The sequence below is a fragment of the Amblyomma maculatum genome, chromosome 2 (genome assembly GCF_055883805.1).
Source record: "Amblyomma maculatum isolate TAMU_Amacu chromosome 2, ASM5588380v1, whole genome shotgun sequence".
In the NCBI taxonomy this organism is placed as follows: domain Eukaryota; kingdom Metazoa; phylum Arthropoda; class Arachnida; order Ixodida; family Ixodidae; genus Amblyomma; species Amblyomma maculatum.
This window is the reverse complement of record NC_139345.1, coordinates 197,892,410-197,912,456: the sequence shown is the minus strand read 5'-3', so window position 1 is coordinate 197,912,456 and position 20,047 is coordinate 197,892,410. Positions and strand designations below refer to the sequence as shown.

Genomic DNA, 20,047 nt, shown 5'->3' with positions numbered 1-20,047 from the left:
TTATTAGGGCATTCGATTAACAGAAAGACAGGGTAATGGTCCGTGATATCAAAGTTGATAAGTCCTGCGATCGTAGGCGTAATAACATTTGATAATACATGATCAATGAGTGTGCTTGAGCCTTGATGTGTGATGCGCGTAGGTGACTCTAATAATGACTCCAATCCGTGGCCGAGCAAGCAGTTTTTGTATAATGAACAAGAGCTATCAGAAATGTCAGTTATATCGACATTAATGTCACCTAAGATGACAATGTTCATGTTTTCACAATTCAAATTTTGAAGGATAACGTCTAGTTCACGACAAAAATGCTCGTAAGATGCGGAAGGTGAGCGATAGATACTACCAATGATAGTGTTTTTGTTTGAAGCAAAAATGGATTTTTCAAATTCTAGCCAGACTGATTCGCACTTTTCTGTATTAAACATGATGTCGTGACGGCTTTTGTAAGATATAGCATTAGAGATAAAGATTGCAGATCCGCCGTGCTGGTCAGTTGACCTATGACAGTATTCATTTTGATAGCCGGGTAAAGCAAATAGCCTATCATCGTCAGGTGACAGCCCTGTCTCAGAAAGACAAATTAGTGAAAAGGAGTGACCAGCGAGCGTTAAAAAGTTAACTAAGTCATCGTAGTACCTTGGTAAACTGCGAGAATCGAAGTGGATAACAGACTTATGGGTATGAGCTGAATTAATGAGAAGGCTTTTAAGGTGATCTATTGAGTTGAGCATGATGATTATCGATGTGTGGTGCACGGTTTAAGTGAAAACACACAGATCATCAGACCCAGCGATACTATCCTATCCTTGGATCACTATCCTATCACTATCCTTGGTCTTCCTTGCCTTGATACGTCCGTTATCCACCCACACAAACTCCCAGTTTTTTTCTTTTTTCAGGGTTAGTGCTCTGCCAAGCAAACGTTTGTTCTCTGGGGTAAGATGATCGTTCACGTAGATTGGCTTGTCGTCGTTAACAGAGACTCTAAATCCAATCGAACTTTCGCTGATGCGTGCTTTCCTAGCTTTTGCAACAAACTCTGCCTTCTTGGTACGGCAAAAATAGCGTGCTATGATGTTGGTGTCCCTTTTCGCAGGAACGCGATGAGCAACTTCTAAGTCAGTGCTAGAAAATGGACAACCTATTTTCAATCCGATTTCTTCCAGGATTGCGACGCAGCTCTCACCCTGAGTCGAAGGAACTCCTTTAACCTCAACATTATTTACCCTAGAGTATTGCTCCTGTTCAGCCAAACGTTGTGCCAACTGTTTATTGCAACGGGCAAGTTCCTTATTTTCTTTTGTTAAGTCAGCTTGCTTGTTTCCCGTTTCCTCATAGAGTTCATTAAACAGGGCAAGGCTGCTCCGCAATTCATGCACTTCTTTTTTCAGTTCGTCAACATCTTTTGCCAATTCCGCGTTGGTAGGCATTTTGACAGTGAAATGATTGGCAGTGAAACTACTGGCAGCAGTGGTTGCGCCAGAAAATGTACAAAAAGGAATCGATGAGAACTAACTAACCTGCGTGAAGAGCACAAGATAATCAGGGCCTGTTCACTGCCGAAACCCTGGCTGCCAAATGGTCGATGCTGTCCGGTGTCTGTCCTTAGTAGTCTTTCTGGGGGGCGGGAGGTCACGTTGTACGTCGGTAGCGCTGGCGGCTGATGATGGGTGATGAATGAAGGATTCTTTTCTTGACGTTGTGTCACTGTGACCGTCACACGTGTGTGCCGCAGTAGGATTACTTCTTACGGAGAAATACCTGCGTGAAGAGCACAAGATAGTCAGGGCCTGTTCACTCCCGCAACCCTGGCTGCCAAATGGTCGATGCTGTCCGGTGTCTGTCCTTATGTAGTCTTTCTGGGGGGCGGGAGGTCACGTTGTACGTCGGTAGCGCTGGCGGCTGATGATGGGTGATGAATGAAGGATTCTTTTCTTGACGCTGTGTCACTGTGACAGTCACACGTGTGTGCCGCAGTAGGATTACTTCTTACGAAGAAATACCTGCGTGAAGAGCACAAGATAGTCAGGGCCTGTTCACTCCCGCAACCCTGGCTGCCAAATGGTCGATGCTGTCCGGTGTCTGTCCTTATGTAGTCTTTCTGGGGGGCGGGAGGTCACGTTGTACGTCGGTAGCGCTGGCGGCTGATGATGGGTGATGAATGAAGGATTATTTTCTTGACGCTGTGTCACTGTGACCGTCACACGTGTGTGCCGCAGTAGGATTACTTCTTACGGAGAAATACCTGCGTGAAGAGCACAAGATAGTCAGGGCCTGTTCACTCCCGCAACCCTGGCTGCCAAATGGTCGATGCTGTCCGGTGTCTGTCCTTATGTAGTCTTTCTGGGGGGCGGGAGGTCACGTTGTACGTCGGTAGCGCTGGCGGCTGATGATGGGTGATGAATGAAGGATTCTTTTCTTGACGCTGTGTCACTGTGACCGTCACACGTGTGTGCCGCAGTAGGATTACTTCTTACGGAGAAATACCTGCGTGAAGAGCACAAGATAGTCAGGGCCTGTTCACTCCCGCAACCCTGGCTGCCAAATGGTCGATGCTGTCCGGTGTCTGTCCTTATGTAGTCTTTCTGGGGGGCGGGAGGTCACGTTGTACGCCGGTAGCGCTGGCGGCTGATGATGGGTGATGAATGAAGGATTCTTTTCTTGACGCTGTGTCACTGTGACCGTCACACGTGTGTGCCGCAGTAGGATTACTTCTTACGGAGAAATACCTGCGTGAAGAGCACAAGATAGTCAGGGCCTGTACACTCCCGCAACCCTGGCTGCCAAATGGTCGATGCTGTCCGGTGTCTGTCCTTATGTAGTCTTTCTGGGGGGCGGGAGGTCACGTTGTACGTCGGTAGCGCTGGCGGCTGATGATGGGTGATGAATGAAGGATTCTTTTCTTGACGCTGTGTCACTGTGACCGTCACACGTGTGTGCCGCAGTAGGATTACTTCTTACGGAAAAATACCTGCGTGAAGAGCACAAGATAGTCAGGGCCTGTTCACTCCCGCAACCCTGGCTGCCAAATGGTCGATGCTGTCCGGTGTCTGTCCTTATGTAGTCTTTCTGGGGGGCGGGAGGTCACGTTGTACGTCGGTAGCGCTGGCGGCTGATGATGGGTGATGAATGAAGGATTCTTTTCTTGACGCTGTGTCACTGTGACCGTCACACGTGTGTGCCGCAGTAGGATTACTTCTTACGGAGAAATACCTGCGTGAAGAGCACAAGATAGTCGGGGCCTGTTCACTCCCGCAACCCTGGCTGCCAAATGGTCGATGTTGTCCGGTGTCTGTCCTTATGTAGTCTTTCTGGGAGGCGGGAGGTCACGTTGTACGCTGGTGGCGCTGGCGGCTGATGATGGGCGATGAATGAAGGATTCTTTTCTTGACGCTGTGCCACTGTGACCATCACACGTGTGTGCCGCAGTAGGATTACTTCTTACGGAGAAATACTTTTTTTCGGCCTTAAAGACGTCGAAAAGAAACTTGTTAAGAGTCGGAAACAAAACTTGGAGACCTGTGCTCCACTGAGCTCGATGTTCATTTAATACAGAAGCGTGATCAGCCCGTTCGTACTCTGAATAAAAGTAACAGATAGTTTGACAGTCTTATTTGAAAGAGACAATGAAATTGTCAGGTTTAACTTGTTATGGTTTGGAATTCTGTTAGTCACGTTTACTGAATAGTTTTCAAGGGAATTGCTAGCAAGCATGCTGTCGGTAGAGAAGAGCACGAACCGAAAGTTCAAGTATTAGATTGAAACTAAATGATTTAATGAAAATCTAAAGGTGCTCGGTAGCAACATTTCTGCGCTTTTTGCTTCTTTGTTGTCGTGTGGCAAGTCTGACCAATTGATTCCAGGCAAGTTCAAGTCTCTTGTTACGCTTATTTTGGAATTTAAATTCACACGTTGTACGAGGTAGCCGTTCATTGTTTCGAGATACTCAGGGGAGCGTTGGGAGGTTAGTACACGCCTTCAAAGAGTATGCGTTTGCCTGCGCATTGTGTATTGGACCATACGCATTCTCATGACCATCAAGAGGGTTTCTAGTTGGGCTAGTTGGTTGATAGTTGGCGCTCTTGTGTTTCGTGCCGTTCTTTACGTCGCTTTTTCTTGCGCAACGATGCTTGAACATCTCATGACCATCACTGTCATCCATGCGAAAAATTGTAATGCGGTTTTATTGCTATAAAGACTCCTCCTCCTCTAGCGCTTCGGCCATTACGGATAAGTTTGTACGATGTAGTGATTATTTCCGAGTCTTGCACTTCTGCACTTCTGCATGCAACCACGTTTCGCTTACGACCAGAATGTTTGGCTGATATAACAGTATTATACCTGCAAGAACACTGAGTATTATGACTGCAAGTGTACTGCGAGCATTCAGAGATATAAGTCTATGAGTTTTATGGCCATATCATTTTTACGCCGGTCTTTCGTTTGGTAAATTGCCGAACCATTGGAGCGAGATGCCCCAAATCTGTAACTTTGTTGTGGATTCCATATGTACACAGTCTCGTCCACGTTCAACTTGTCGAAAACAAGTGACACTTTCGCTCCATTCGCCTTTTCACCCGCTGCAAAACGCCAAATATTTGCTCGTCTCTCTTACGATCTTTGAGAAGTCCTCACTTATAGAAATATCTGATTCCTTCTATTTAAACCAATTGGACATAATCTTAGCTTTTTTAGAAAAATGAATAAGCCTCAACATGAGCGGATGCGAGTGTTCGCTGTTGCTGTATCTGATTTGATGTATTCTCTCTATTGAGGCTACTCCTACTCCAAGAACGGTCTTAAAAATATCGTGGTTAACTTTATCCTCAAGTACTATTGTATCTTCTGCCGGCTATCTATTCTGAATCGAAAATGAGAAGGTTATTGCGCCGGCTCCTGTTTTCCAGATCCTACCTTTGCTGACAAAATCGAGCCCCGGTTTGTCGTTATTCATACAAGTGGCTACGCATTCTGCTATTTTCTCTTCACACTGCCTCAATATGCTCATTTCTGTCTCGGTTACTGTGATCCTTTCTTGGACACTAACCGTTTATTCTACTCGTTTTAATTTTGTTGTTATCTCTTTCAATTCTTTGTTCGTTTTCGTCTGCTCTTTTAGAATTTTTTCAAGCATTTCAGCTCGCATTTCAAGCATTTCGACCTAGACTCAGAGTCTGAGTCAGAGCTCGGACCTGGGTTTGATTTTACGCCACCACATGTCAGTAGCAGCATTCTAATTACAATAACACAATCAGCCATTGTGGAAACAAGAAACTGTGGACTTGGAGCACTGTCAAGGCACCAGAGTCAACCTGACCTGAATAAACTATGTGTTTATCACCAACCTAGGCAACAAAGATGAGATGCGTAAGCATCCCTGCTCGTGCGGTGCCACCAAGTCCACTGAAGTATCGGCCGGTGGAGCCCTTGCTTATATAGCTGCGCAGACGTGCTTCTGATGACATCACCGCCTGGGTCAGCTGGTATGGGCGTACCACGCGTGCAAGGGAATTGAGTGACTGTGGTAGTACTCCGTCGTTGATAAGGCCGTCAGTCAAGCGGTCCAGAGTATTCAGAAATGCTGCCTCACAGCAAGCATGCGCACTGTGTCCATTGATAAATGCAGCTGATGACAGTGCGATCTGGCAACAAAGAAGAGATGGGTAAGCATCCCTGCCCTTCCGGTGCCACCAAGTTGACCAAGTTATGTCCGGATAAATGTTCGAATTGTGTAAGGTATTTCTTTTGCGGTGTCTAGATAACGGGATATAGCCGCGCTGTCTACTGAAATAAACTTACGAGGATGAATAAAAACATTATTGACCAATGTTCAAAATATTCTCATTTATTACAGTTCAGGAGCTGTATAAATACTTTGCACAATGCTACACAAGTTAACGTTCCCGCAATGAGACCCTCCCCCAAGCCTTGGCACAACATGAAGCTCTGATAAATGTGAAATTAGCCAAAAGTTTATTGATTTACTTTATTGTGCTTTGTGGTGCTTACCATCCCGTCCCGGTGGTACTCGCAGGAATGGGCGGCGCTGTACTGAAGGACTCTTGATGTGTTCCTATTCCTATCATTAGTGTGCAGCGACTTCACATGAAACATGGACCTTTTATTGGTACACCTAGGTTCCCGCTCAGCAGGTACCCCGGAAATGCTGTAGTCGCCGATGTGTCTAATAATATTTGTGATTGGTCAAATTGGGCGACTTTTTCCGCTCGAAGTGGAGCAAACAGAAGGTTGAAATATCACATCTATTTTGATTACACGGTCTCAATGTGAGTCAAGCATGCTCCTTACATAAGAATATGATGGGAGGTAATTTTGCACTCCCGGGAACTGTGTTCATTAGGTTGGAATCGGACGCATGGCCCTTATCTTACGAGCTAGGTACCCTACCCCTAGATCAAGCAGACCCTTTTCTACAGCTTGATTAAAGCGAGTCTATAAATGTATGTGAGGAGGTATTTCACGTAATATTGTATCTTACAATGTCATCCTAATGGATACGTGTGTAACAGCAAATCGATGGTAGGGAGGTACTATGCTGTATAGGGAAGTATTAAGTCTTGCCCCATCGGATCCTTAGCCGGAGCAAAAATGTGCCTCGAAACCTTGTCGCCTTTTGCTTTCTTTCAATGGTGATCGGGTTTATATACCACGATTTTTATAACGGAGATGTTAAATGAAGAAAAATAACAAGTGCTAGCAGACTAGCTAACTTCGCCTAACCTAACCTAAGGAACACACAAGCACAAACGTCGAATAAACTGCGTGAAAAGTGCCACAAAAATCGTTTCATTTTTGTATGTCACCATTATTTTGGAACAAGGTAGCAACGCGTACTGCCTACCTTACTGTAAAAGTAAAGTTCGTCTCTTGCAAGCTCGTCTGTATGTACAACGCGCACATTACAATATAATCTCTTGATGACCGAGACAGTTGCTAGGTAGGCAAAGATTGAAAGTCGTCGTGCACTGTCATCCATTCACTTTTAAGGCGCAGGAGTAAGCAGCGTCTTTCCTCCCTAAAGCAGCGCACTGTATTTGGCTGCGCTAATAAGATTCAGGGACTTGCTATTAGATTCTGAAGCCCTGCTTCCGCTTGATGACATGCGCAAACCCACTTTCATGAGTAATTGTTGTGGCAAATTGCGTAAAATGATGAATGAGGTCGGCTTCCTCGAACATTCTTGCCATCTCGCGCCTCAGTCCTGGGAGTAAATTGTTTGTCGTAGACCTACTTTCTTCTATTTGCTAGAGTCAAGCAAGCATGAGGAGAGCCGTTGAGCCATTTGTCTATGCCAGCGGAAAATTCTTTATATTGTCGTCAACATACATGTAAATGTAATGGTTTAGTTGAAATGCATCGGGACGCAATACAATGCAATCCTCACTAAGCGGGAAGAATATATTGCTTCAGCTCAAGGCATTTATTTTTTTGTAAATAGATTTATAATGTGGCATGCCATCGGGGTCTCGGCGCAAAAGAAAGAACTGCGCGATGGCATGCCGCGATACCATAGCTTCTGCCGACCAAGTTTAGGTAGCCTAAATAATGTAATGCCACATTCTGTAGATGTGCTATATAAAGTGACTCCTTAGAGCTACACGGTAAGAACTGCAAAAAAGTATCCTTAGCAGGGCTGCATTTACTACAGCGGCAGACGACAGCAATAACTTTCTGATACAGAAACATATACAGACGAATATCTCGACCAAACATGAAAGCAGTCAGATGCCGATATTACTTGATTTACCTTCACACTTTTTGTTGTTCAGCGTTTATTTAGCTTTTCGTGACACTTTTGCAAATACGCATCACGAACTTAAGCTGTTAGATATATGTGTAGAAAATATGGGGAATCATTGCACGTTTCCCGTAAAGCTTTCTGGAGAGAACGATCTTCACAAAAAAACTTTGTGAACAAGTGTCACAAATATTTATTTATTTATTAATTTATTTGTGTACATACCGCAGACTATTGCTGAGTTCCAAGCAGGCAGGTTAACAGCAGTGAACAATACAATAATGTACGACAATAAAATTCAGCATAAGCAGACATGATTTTGCAATGAATAATAATAATAACCACTTATGTTTTCAAAGATGGCTACAAACAACACAGGTTACAAATTTTTAGGCTGTGATGGCTCGGGTAGGGAGTTCCAGTCATGGATGGTACGAGGAAAAAAGAAAAATTTTAACAAATTGGTTCTTGAACAATAAAAGGTTAGTACAGCTTTGTGAGTGTCTGGGTAAAGATAAAGCGAAGTGTCAAGCCTAACCTAATTATTCAGAACTAAGCAAAGAAAATGTAAACAAAAAGTTTGCCTCCTTGGCTGTAGTTGTTCAATACCACGGACTAGCATTAGTTCGGTTGGGGAGTCAGTGCGGAGAAACTATGAATATATTGTCAGGCATGCGCACAGAAGAGGAGAAGGAAGTACAAAAAGAGGCTCTCCGGAATAGAGAAAGAAGAAGAAGCTCACCATCTGTTACTTAGCACATCAGGCTAAGGTGCGGAATTGCTCTGTAAATAAACCCTGACAGTGTGGTGGAAGGTGCTGCAAAGATCACCACGGATTCCTCTCTACCACGTTCGAGCCGAAGACTCGCTGGGCTTCCCCCTTTGACCACCGCAATGATCCAGGACGGCGACGCACGGCAGCCAGGCCCAGCGGCACCCGTATGGCAGCATTACCGTGGGCCGCGGACCTTTTCTGGCAAGGCTGGCGAAGATGTGGATGAGTGGCTCACCAATTACCAGCGGGTGAGCAAGTACAATCGCTGGGATGCCACTGTAATGCTGGCAAATGTTGTTTTTTTCTTAGACTCCACAGCCCTGACATGGTTTGAGAACCACGAAGCGTCTCTAACGAGCTGGGATCGTTTTGAAGAGGAGATTCGAAATTGTTTCGGGGATACCACGGCAAAACGGAAATGCGCTGAGCAGACTTTATTCCAGCGAGCCCAAGGGCCTGGTGAAACATGCACAATGTACATAGAAGAGGTCCTAAAACTCTGCAAAGCGGTGAATCCGAGCATGTCTGACGAAGACAGAGTTGGCCACCTCTTAAAGGGCATCGCGGTGGATGTATATAACTTTTTAATTACAAAAGAAAACTTAGATTCTCCCGCGGCCGTGATCAAGCACTGTCGTACATTCGAAACTTTAAAGTTCCATCGCATAACCCCGAAATTCGGCCGTCTGCCTAACGTGACCACTGTTGCAAGCGCGGATTCTCACGAGCATTCACGTGAGCCTCCGAATTTGGCAGAGATGATTCGCCAAATTGTCCGTGATGAGCTCTCCCGCCATCAAGATGAGAACCGCAGTGCAATCCCATGTGATAGCTGCTCCCTGCAGGCAGCTCCCATCCAGCGCTCTTCTTGGTGTTCTACCGCTCCTCCTCCTGTCCGTGACCACCGAAACGACTCATATGGCCCTGCTCCCCTAGCTCGTTCCCACTACAGGGCGCCACCTCCTCCGCAACAACCCCAGCGGCTGGACTTTGCTGATCGCTGCGATCCTGTTACCGAGGGCTATTATTTGGACCGTGCTCGTGCACCACCCGTCTGTTACCGCTGTGGTATGCTTGGCCACATATCCAGATTCTGCCGCCGCCGGAACCCGCCACCACGCTACCAGCGCCAATGGACAAATCGCCGTTCTACTGTGAGCCCAGAAGTCCATGACCCGACCTATCCCCCTCCTTCGGGCTCCTACCGCTACGTACCACCACGCAACGACTCGCCAGTTTCTGATCGCAGCCTGACTCATCCTGCCCGCCGCTCCCGACAATCGCCTTCTCCCCGCCGTTCTTCTCCGCCACCGGGAAACTAGCGTGTGCGGCCGATGGAGGTGCGGTCGCCAGGTCATCGATATTGCGAATTCCTCTACCGGTCGTTATGCTGAAGAACCGCTTGGAAGTGTCAGTGGATGGTGTTTGTGTTATGGCCTTAGTGGATACTGGTGCTACAGTTTCCGTGATGAGCTTAGATTTTAAGAACCGTCTCGGCCGCAAAATTATGTTTGGCTGGGATAGAACTGTCATATTTCGAGGTGTAGGGGGAGAATCGTTGGTTCCGCTTGGTATTTGTTATGTAAATGTAGCGATGGCTGGACACGAGTTTAGAACTGAATTTACGGTGCTCCCTCGCTCTACGCACGACGTTATTCTAGGAGTTGACTTTTTACAGCAGTGTGGCGCAACTCTCGACTTCAACAGTGGCGAGATATCAATAAGCCCCAGCCTTCGATCGGCCCTCATAGAAGAATCGCCGCGGGCGGTCCAAGTGTTTTCTGTCTTCGAAGATACCGTCGTCCCGGCGATGTCCGCCATCTTCGTCCCAGTTGTGTCTTCGGGTGCGGTTCCCAATGCCTTCGACGCTCTGGTGGAACCCACTTCCATTTCCGGTGCCAAAAAGAGTGTGTTGGTGCCCCGCAGCGTTGTTCGAGTGAACGAGGGCCGTACCCCGCTTTGGACTGTCAACCATACGAATGAACCTGCCGTATTGCCGCGTGGTTTGAAACTCGCCGACTTTGAAGAACGCCTTTCTATGCACATCGCCGCGTTCAATGATGGCGTTGCTCGTTCAACTAGACGTCCCGATCATGCTGATTCCCAGTTTAAGTCTATGATAAATGAATCGCTACCCACCAACGACCAGCGAATATTGATGGAGGTTCTTATGAAACATGCGGACGTGTTCGACTTTGCTCGAGATCAGCCACCACCGATTCCGCCTTCCCGCACCCATCACATGATCAACACTGGATCTGCACACCCGATTAGACAGACACCATACCGTGTGTCACCTTCAGAACGTAAGATAATTGACGAACAGGTCCGTGATATGCTGCAAAGAGGAATCATTCAGGAATCATCTAGCCCATGGGCCGCCCCTGTGATTCTCGTGAAAAAGAAAGATGGCACCTGGCGATTTTGTGTCGACTATCGCCGCCTCAATACTGTCACCAAGAAGGATGTTTACCCGCTCCCACGTGTTGATGATGCCATTGACTGCCTCCATTCAGCTTCCTACTTTTCATCTGTTGATTTACGGTCCTTATACTGGCAGATACCGATGCATCCGAAAGACAAGGAGAAGACGGCATTCGTGACTCCCGATGGGTTATATGAATTTAACGTGATGCCTTTCGGCCAATGCAACGCTCCGGCTACCTTGGAAAGATTTATGGACACTCTTTTGCGTGGTCTGAAGCGGCAAATTTGCATGTGTTACCTAGATGACGTAGTGATTTTTGGGAGGACCTTCGCCGAGCATAACAGCCGTTTAGCTGTGGTCCTTAACTGCATGGAGAAAGCGGGTCTCGTGCTGAACTCTAAGAAGTGCCGCTTCGGTGAACGCCAGATCGTTGTGCTTGGGCATTTGGTGTACAAAGACGGTGTTAGGCCTGACCCACAGAAGATTGAAGCTGTCAGCTGCGTCAAAGAGCCCAAGTCTGTGAAAGAACTCAGGAGCTTCCTGGGTCTGTGCTCTTACTTTCGACGCTTCATCCCTAAGTTTGCTGACGTAGCCTACCCCCTCACATGCCTCTTGCAGAAAGATATTCCTTTCAAGTGGACTCCTGAATGTGATTCTGCGTTTCGCCAGCTCAAGTTTCTTCTTACCTCGCGGCCCATACTGCGTCATTTCAGCCCGACAGCTCCCACTGAACTCCACACTGACGCAAGAGGCATCAGCGTGGGTGCTGTGCCCATACAACGGCATGACGGAAACCAACACGTTGTCGCTTACGCAAGTCGCACCCTTAGCAAGTCTGAACGCAACTATATCGTGACGGAGCAAGAGTGCCTTGCCGTCTTTTTTGGCGTACAGCGGTTTCGCTCGTACCTTCATGGACGTTCCTTTACACGTAAGATAATTGACGAACCGACAACCGACCCCTGCGGTCGGTTGGCCCGCTGGGCATTACGCCTTCAGGAGTTCAACTTTACAGTGTCGTACAAATATGGCCGCCAACACGCTGACGCTGACTGCCTCTCGCGGCTGCCTCTCGCAACTACCCTCTGCGATGACAACTTTGACGACTATCTTGCCGCCGTTTCCGTACAATTTCCGGATCTTGCCACTTTCCAGCGAGAACAACGAAAAGATCAAGACTTGGTAGCACTTTTTAAAAAAGCTCGTGATCCGGCATCTGCGAACCCTTTCTGCATTCGCGATGGTTTGCTGTATCGAAAAAAACCTCGTCTGGCGGTGCACGCTTTCTGCTAGTCGTTCCGGCTAGCCTCTATTCCTCTGTTCTACACTCTATGCACGATGACGTTACAGCTGGGCACTTGGGGTTTGCCAGGACTCTTACGCGCATTAAGGAACGTTTCTACTGGCCAAATATGCGTCGAACGACTCAGCGTTACGTGAACTCCTGCGTGCAGTGCCAGCGGTTCAAGCTCCCCACGACTTCTCCGCCGGGCCACTTACATCCGGTGACACCACCGACCACACCATATGAGCAAGTGGGTGTTGACCTCATAGGCCTGTTTCCCCGCTCGTCCAAAGGCAATCGCTGGGTCATCGTGTGCGTTGATCATCTCACGCGTTACTGTGAAACTGCCGCCATCCCTTCCGCCACCGCCGCTGACGTCTCGTTCTTTCTTCTTCACGCTGTCGTCCTCCGTCATGGACCTCCTCGTGTAATTATCAGTGACCGAGGCCGGCAGTTTACGGCAGATGTTGTGGAACAGCTTCTGCGCTATTGTACTTGCCAGTTGCGTCACTCTACGCCGTACCATCCCCAGACAAATGGCCTCGTCGAACGTACAAACCGGACACTGACAAACATGCTTGCGATGTATGTTGACTCGCGGCACAAGAACTGGGATGACGTGCTTCCCTTCATTACTTACGGCTACAACACCTCAAAGCATGAGACAACTTCTTATAGTCCATTTTTCCTCCTCTACGCCCGTCCGCCTCGACGTACTCTTGACACCATTTTGCCGTTCTCTCTCGACACTGAGCCGTCTGTTTCGAGCTCTCTCTGCCGCGCTGAAGAGGCTCGTCGGGTCGCCCGATTACGCACTCTGGCCTCGCAGGACCGCTCTAAGCAGCGCTACGATCGTGGGCATCAGGATGTCTCCTACCTTCCCGGCGACTTAGTGTGGCTCTGGACACCTCTCCGCAAGCGTGGTTTGTCCCAGAAGCTGTTGTCGCACTACATAGGCCCATTTATTGTTCTCAAACGCATCAACGAGTTGAATTACGTCGTGTCTCGCCAATGTTCCCACGGTCGCCCCTCTCGGAAAACACAGGTAGTTCATGTCGCAAGAATGAAGCGCTGCCACTCTCGCTCGGGACTCTGACAGCCCAGGGGCTTCGTCTGCCAAGGGGGAAATGTCAGGCATGCGCACAGAAGAGGAGAAGGAAGTACAAAAAGAGGCTCTCCGGAATAGAGAAAGAAGAAGAAGAAGCTCACCATCTGTTACATAGCACATCAGGCTAAGGTGCGGAATCGCTCTGTAAATAAACCCTAACAATATTAATCTAACTGCTGTTCTTTGTATTCTTTCGAGCTTCTTGATGTTAGACTTGGTGAAAGGCTCAAACATTAGGCACGCATAATCAATCTTAGGTCATGTTTGTGTATTATAGCTTAGGAGCTTAACATCAGCGGGAGCGTTGCGGAACTTATGCCTGAAGTAACAGAGTTTTCGGAACGCAGTTTGATATCTTGAAACAGTTAAATTTAGTACAGGGCTAGGAACAGTATCTGTATAATTACAAAAGATTCTGAGGCACCAGAGTAATATAATATTTCAGTCCAACCAACAGCACACTTAGCCCCAACAGGAGAGCGCGTAGTGTGCGGAACTCCTCCTTGACAAGTCCATTTATTTGTCTGCTTCTGTACCAATATCCCCAGAGAAAAGCGAGATGGCGGAAAGCTTAGCTGAAGCACTAACAAACCAAGGGGATGAAAGCCTTTACCTCGCACCTTCTCCTAAGGTAGCGGAGTCTACGTAGAGTCCGGTGACGGATCCCTAACACATGGTACTCAAAGCTTTTTTCCCTAATTAGCATCCAACACGTACCTCTGGCCAGTAACAGCCCCATGCTCTTACATATATCCAGGTGTTGTAGTGGTTAATCACTGCACGAAGAAACACCACACAGGTGGAGTGGTGAGAGGCAGCACTGACCAGCAATTATCCAGAAGATCAGCTAAAGTTCATTGATAGTGTCAGGATGGTGGCAGTAGCCACTAGAGCTCTGAAAGCAGAATGACAACTACTCATTCCTCAAATGCATGTTTAAATAAAGGTAATCAATTGATACATGATTAGATCGTTCAAGCAATAAACAATTCAGCAAATCCTTTATTACCTGCTTCACAAGAATGGGGCAAATATTACTTGCAGGTTTCTTTGCACCTGTATTTAGGTTCTCACATATAGAAATATCGAACAAATTTATGAGGCCATCTAGCTAACTTTCGGATTATCTTATAGCAACATTCGCAACGCAGGTCCTTCAACGTCACACCCGAGACCACAGTGTACAGCCTCGATCCGATGGCTTTAGAAAGCAGAGTCCACTTCCTCTCAAATTTTACGTGGGCTGAGTCCAACCTGCTCATCGAGTGGCACGTACTGCAGAGGATTGCTCCGGCAGCTAGTCCACCCCTGCGAGATCTGCTGGTGGCGGTGTTCCTGAATGACAGCGGTGAGTTAGCGCTTAGCCCCTCCACGAACGACTTGTTACTTTCGTCGAAAGAAACGCCTTTCGCAACATTATCAATTCCATCACACAATAGAGCAAATTTGCTATATTTAGAACACAAAGTACCAGTGGTTATCTTCATCGCAATATTAAAATTCTTCTCTAAACTGTCATACCAATTGTGAACCGCAACACAAAACATCAGACAGCCAAATTACGAGCAGGCGGATTCAGCAGTGAACATTCCTTTTTCAAGCCTTTAAAAAAAAAAAAAAACTTTTTTTCTGAAAGCAAAATATGTTGTTACGGTTGTCAATTGTTTGTATATGAATGAAGCTAAAAACCTGTTTGTTCTGAGAAATGTTATTTAAATTAGTGTGCTTGTTATCAGAACATTATCTAACAAAAAGGCCCCCTTATTCGTCTGAGAGGCACCTAAAAGCAGAAGGCGCATCGCACTTAAGATATGGGGCAGGTAGAACGAGACGAAGAAGATGGTTACGCGGTATGAAAGAAAACTGAGCAAGAGTAGAAGGGGGAAGTCTCAGTTCGCAGGTCGAGCCAACATAGCGGCAAGTGGACTTGTCTTCGTTTGTCCAGACAAAGACAAGTCCACTTGTCGAAGCGTTGCTTCGACCTGTGAACTGAGGGTTCCCCCTCCCCCCCCCATCTACCTTAAACATTTGGTTGCGATTTCCTTTGAGCTTTGGCGACCTCTGAATTGTAAGAGGCGCTCTTTTGCAATGGCTTAAATTTATCTCAAAGGATAATGAGACGGCAGTAAATATCCGGTTGTTCGAGGACTGAAATACTCCTCGTTTAGGCGTTTTAACCCCGTTGAATGTATGTTATTATGAGGAGTTAAAACCCACTAATAGAAGGGCAGATTTGGGGGGTCAAACAAAAGCATTACCAGACCAGTCAGACTAGGAACTTGTGGCTGAAACCAGCGCTAACACGAGGCGAAGGGTAGAGAGGGGGACACGATTCCATAGGGTGGCGGGTGGAGGGGGCAATGCCGTGTCCCCCCTCTCTATCATTCGTCTCGTGTTACCGGATTTTAGCCGCAATATTATAACCATTCCAACATTCCACCCTATTATAGGAACATATCTTTTTTATAAAGAAAGATTATACAACACAAATACCAACAAATAACGTACTTAACAAACAAGACGAAGACGGACATAAACTGGTAGCAGTCACGTAAGCTAGAAGGTAAATTGGTTCACAGGAAGGGAAAGGCGCAGTAACTGTCACACTTACTCTGTGGACACCCGAACCGCGCCGTAAGGGAAGGGAGGAAGGTGGGAATGAAAGTGGAAAGAGAGAGAGGAGCCGTAGTGGAGGGCTACGGAGCAATTTCGACCACCTGGGAATCTTTAACGTGCGCTGACATCGCACAGCACACGGATGCCACTTCGTTTCGCCTCCATCGAAACGCAGCCGCCGCGGTCGGGTTCGAACCCGGGAACTCCGGCACAGTGGTCGGGCGTCTTACCACTGCACCACCCCGGCGGGGCTCACGTAAGCTAGAAGAAGGAATTCTATGCAAACGCTCCCGGTCGCATGGGCTCACAGTGCAGGGAACACACTTGTGTCCACAGGCGCTTGGTTCAGGACAGCGGGTGGCTAGTAAGCGGGAAAGGCTGGACTGAGGCTAGAGGCCACAATTTGCCGTCAAGCGGCATAAACACCAAATTTTTATGTGCGTCTCTCCAGCGCACCCAGCACAACGCCGAACGTGCAAGATGGCTACGTGCTCCAGGAGCACAACACGAGTCGGCAACTCCCAGGTGTAGTCACCCTTGTCATAGGACACGTAGGACGCGATCAGCAGGAGCTCCGTGGACACTCCGAGGTCTGGTCTCCCGGGTCGTAGGCCAGGCGGGACACGATCAGCCGCAGCTCCCTGACCACCCGTCTTTCTGCAACGCGGATCCGCCTTTCTCCCTCTTGTCTCTTCTATCCCGCACGCAGCACACACTTTCGTCCTCTTCTTTCTCGCTTCTCCCTCGTGCTGAAAGATGCAGCCGCCGTGTGGCACAGCTACTTACAAAATTCCTTCTTTCCGAAAGTTTTTATAGGACAAAACTTCAACCAAACGAGCGTGGCACTTGGTGTTCTCGACGACCAGACAGCATAAAGCACAGCACATTGCGCACATCACACATTTTAGGAGTGTCACCAGCGTTCAAAGAAGAGTGTCTATAGGTGTTCCTTATAAAACACTAAGTACAACAGAGTGCTTCTAAAGTCCCCGTGATCTACACTAATGTTCTTAAAACGTGGCGATCATAAGAACTTGAAAACACAGAAAAAAAAAAATAAACGAAAGCAGAATATGCACAGAGAATCAGACGAACGCTTCCGATTTTTTCAACTGTTCAGCAATCCCTTTCAAATCAAGCATTCTTGTACATGGTAACCAAAGACAACACTGTAAACATTAATTGATCTACGTCACGAAATTACCAGCGACAGAAACACGCGATCTCTTTCAACAGCACTAGCGCTCAGTGTCTCAATTATACAGAGAGCAAACATTCTTTCACTCAACTCTAAACATACAGGAGCTCTTTACTTCTAGGTTCTTCGTTTTAAGCCAGCAATTTTCAGCGAATGCCTCATTGAGACCGCCCTGAAGTTCATTAATGCGTTTCCTTGACTTCGAGTACAAAGTCACCTGAGGAAAGGCGTCTGTACATCGATGTGACGACTTATTGCTAGTTTTGGCCCTAATCCTTCTGGCAGAGCGATGCTTGTCAGCGAGGTATCCTGTAAAAATCGAGAGTACTGATTTGGGCTTAAAACAGTGACTCTTGTAGATTTGAATGTAGTCCTTCAGTCCTACAGTTTTTCTGCATGCTTTGGCTATCTCTTTCGGACCTTCACTGCAAATAGCAATCATCCTTGTTTCTCTGATATGAGTGCCTGGAAAGATATGCAAAGATTAATCTCGCTCGCTATTTAGCTCGACATTCCTTTTCGGCACGATATGTTGGCCCGTGTCGCATGACCTGATAAATGTTCTAATGTCAGCCTGTACCCCCGGCCAATAGAATTCAGTGAGCACCTTCTATCTTGTTTTCCGGATCCGCTTATGGCCTGTTGGCGGGCTTTACCGAGCCGGTATGAGGACCCGAGAACGCAAGCATTTCTTTACCACTACTTGTTCAAATATTCGCCTGGGGCAGATTTTATATGACCAGAAAAGAAGCCCGTTCACAAAATGATAGTATGGCTTCTCTTGCTCTTACCAAGAAAAGTTTTTCGTAGCTTTCTCCAACAGACATTCCTTTAAGGTGGTACACTTTCGTGCTCAAGACATAACGCAGAACGTGGCACATCGAGCGCATTGTGGGCGAGACCGTTGCTGCCCTCCGAAAAGCTCGCCACTACACTAGGGGAAGGACCATTGGCTAATCCTACCGGGGCAGGGGAAGTCATCTGCTACGTAGGAATGGGTGAGTAAAGTAAAAATGAAACCTTTGCACAAGGAACATTGCCAATTATGACGTCATAAATGGGAATGAATAGGAAACGTGCAGTGACCTTGCGCGTGAAGTATGGTAAGGAGATCATCGCCTTCGCTTCTGGAACATCAGTGTAAGTTCCATCCGCCAAGGACAGCATTGCCTTTTTTCCTGTAAGCGCATCCGTGGGAATAACAACCTGACTCACTACAATGTTATTGCTGCCTGTGTCACGCAACACGGAAGCTGCCAGTCCGAACACCTCACCGTGCGTCACGGGCATTTCGACATCTTTTCCAGCTGGCTTTCTAGGTACCTTATCCCTGGAGGTGTTAGAAGAACATCGAGGAGTCAGGCAACAGGCAGACTCCGCACGGTTCCTGAAATCTTATGCATGCATTACTGTTCTGCATGTCCTGACCTACGGCAGAGTGTACAGTTAGGTTGATTTGCCTTCATACTGCAACCTGCGTCTCTGTGACCAATCTTCTCGCCAATAAAGCACCGAACCGTGGACTGAAAGCGAAGAGCATAGGTTTCGGGTCTCCATTTATTTTGTTCTGACTTCTCATTAGAAATCAATAGATTCTTCTGCCGCTGTGACTTGATGATGTGACTGGCCGCCTCCATCAATAGTTCAAAAGCCTTAAAATCCCGTTTACGTAAAACACGCCAGATGGAATGCCAGTTGTTTACGCACTACTCAGCCACCTGCACGTCATGAATACTCTCAAATGTGCGGCTTTGTTTCCGAATTTCGACCCAGTGGTAAAAGAAGCTAAAAAGCCTAGTAGCTTATTGCGATGCTGTTTCGCCGTCTTAGGATTTCCTTTGGCCACATTTCTCATGATACCCCTCAGCATTAAATCGAAATCTATGTAGTAAAGCAAACTTAGCTTTCTCAGTCAACGTAATCCTCGGGCGAGAGGCGGCCAATAATTTTAGGGCTTCACCACCGATGCATAAGCTCAAAGCTATGACCCATTTTTCTCTTTACCACATGTACAAATCTCTGTCTCAAAACCCTGTCCTGAGGCCACATGTACAAATCTCTTCAAATAGGCATCTAAGTCATCTGGACTTTCATTGAACGGCGGTATAAAGCTAAGAAGATTTAGGGAGGGGGCATCAATGGCATTGCGTTTTGCAAATGGCTAAGGAGAATGATTTGCGCCACCTTCCATAAGCCTTTTTTTGAAAGCATTACGCAAATGAAGACGAGCACGACACACATGTAGACAGGACAGGCGCTAACTTGCAACTTTGGAAAAAACCCTCACATGAAATATGTCGAATTTTTCCATACGCCCTTTCTCATTTTACCTGTTTCATCTCACAATATCGTTTTAGGGTGGAGCCTTGTACACACCAGTCTATAATATTTCGCGTTTTTATCTCCTTTTTATGCTTTCTCATTTATTTCGTTTTTTTCTCGTGTGTTTATTTTCTTACTTTTTCCAATTTTTCTTCTTTTTGCCTCTCTTTTGTTTTTTTTTTGTTCTTTTCACGTCTAGCATTCAGTCTAATTTTAATTGTTTTTTTATTATTTCATGAAATTGCTTAAATTTCATATTCTGTTTTTGTTTTTTGACTTAGTTTAAGCATATACTTCCTGTTTTTATGACCTTTAGCTGTTATTACACTTGTAATGCTTTCTTTAAATGGTTCGCCCTCCGTTTTGTTATATTTGTATCTCCACCTCGTTTTCTTTTAGCATAAACTCCTTATTTATTTTACTATATTTCTTGCCTTTTTCTTACTTTTCTCTGTATAGTTTACGTCGTATGATTATTTTTATGGTAAGAGCTTGCACACTCCTTTCGTATTTTCTTCTTTCACTTCCTTGTTTGTTTTCATGGTTTCACCCG

The 20,047-nt window shown here is 46.6% G+C and overlaps 1 protein-coding gene across 1 annotated transcript in view; it reads left to right on the top strand.

Annotated features, from left to right (window-relative positions):
* The window catches only part of LOC146200875 (endothelin-converting enzyme 1-like), a 182,286-nt gene that overhangs the window by 48,932 nt on the left and 113,307 nt on the right, over nt 1-20,047 (top strand). Inside the window, exon 3 of the mRNA XM_084592984.1 lies at nt 14,510-14,706. Within this exon, the coding sequence (XP_084449110.1) occupies nt 14,510-14,706 (197 nt within the window). The remainder of the gene's footprint in view (nt 1-14,509; nt 14,707-20,047) is intronic.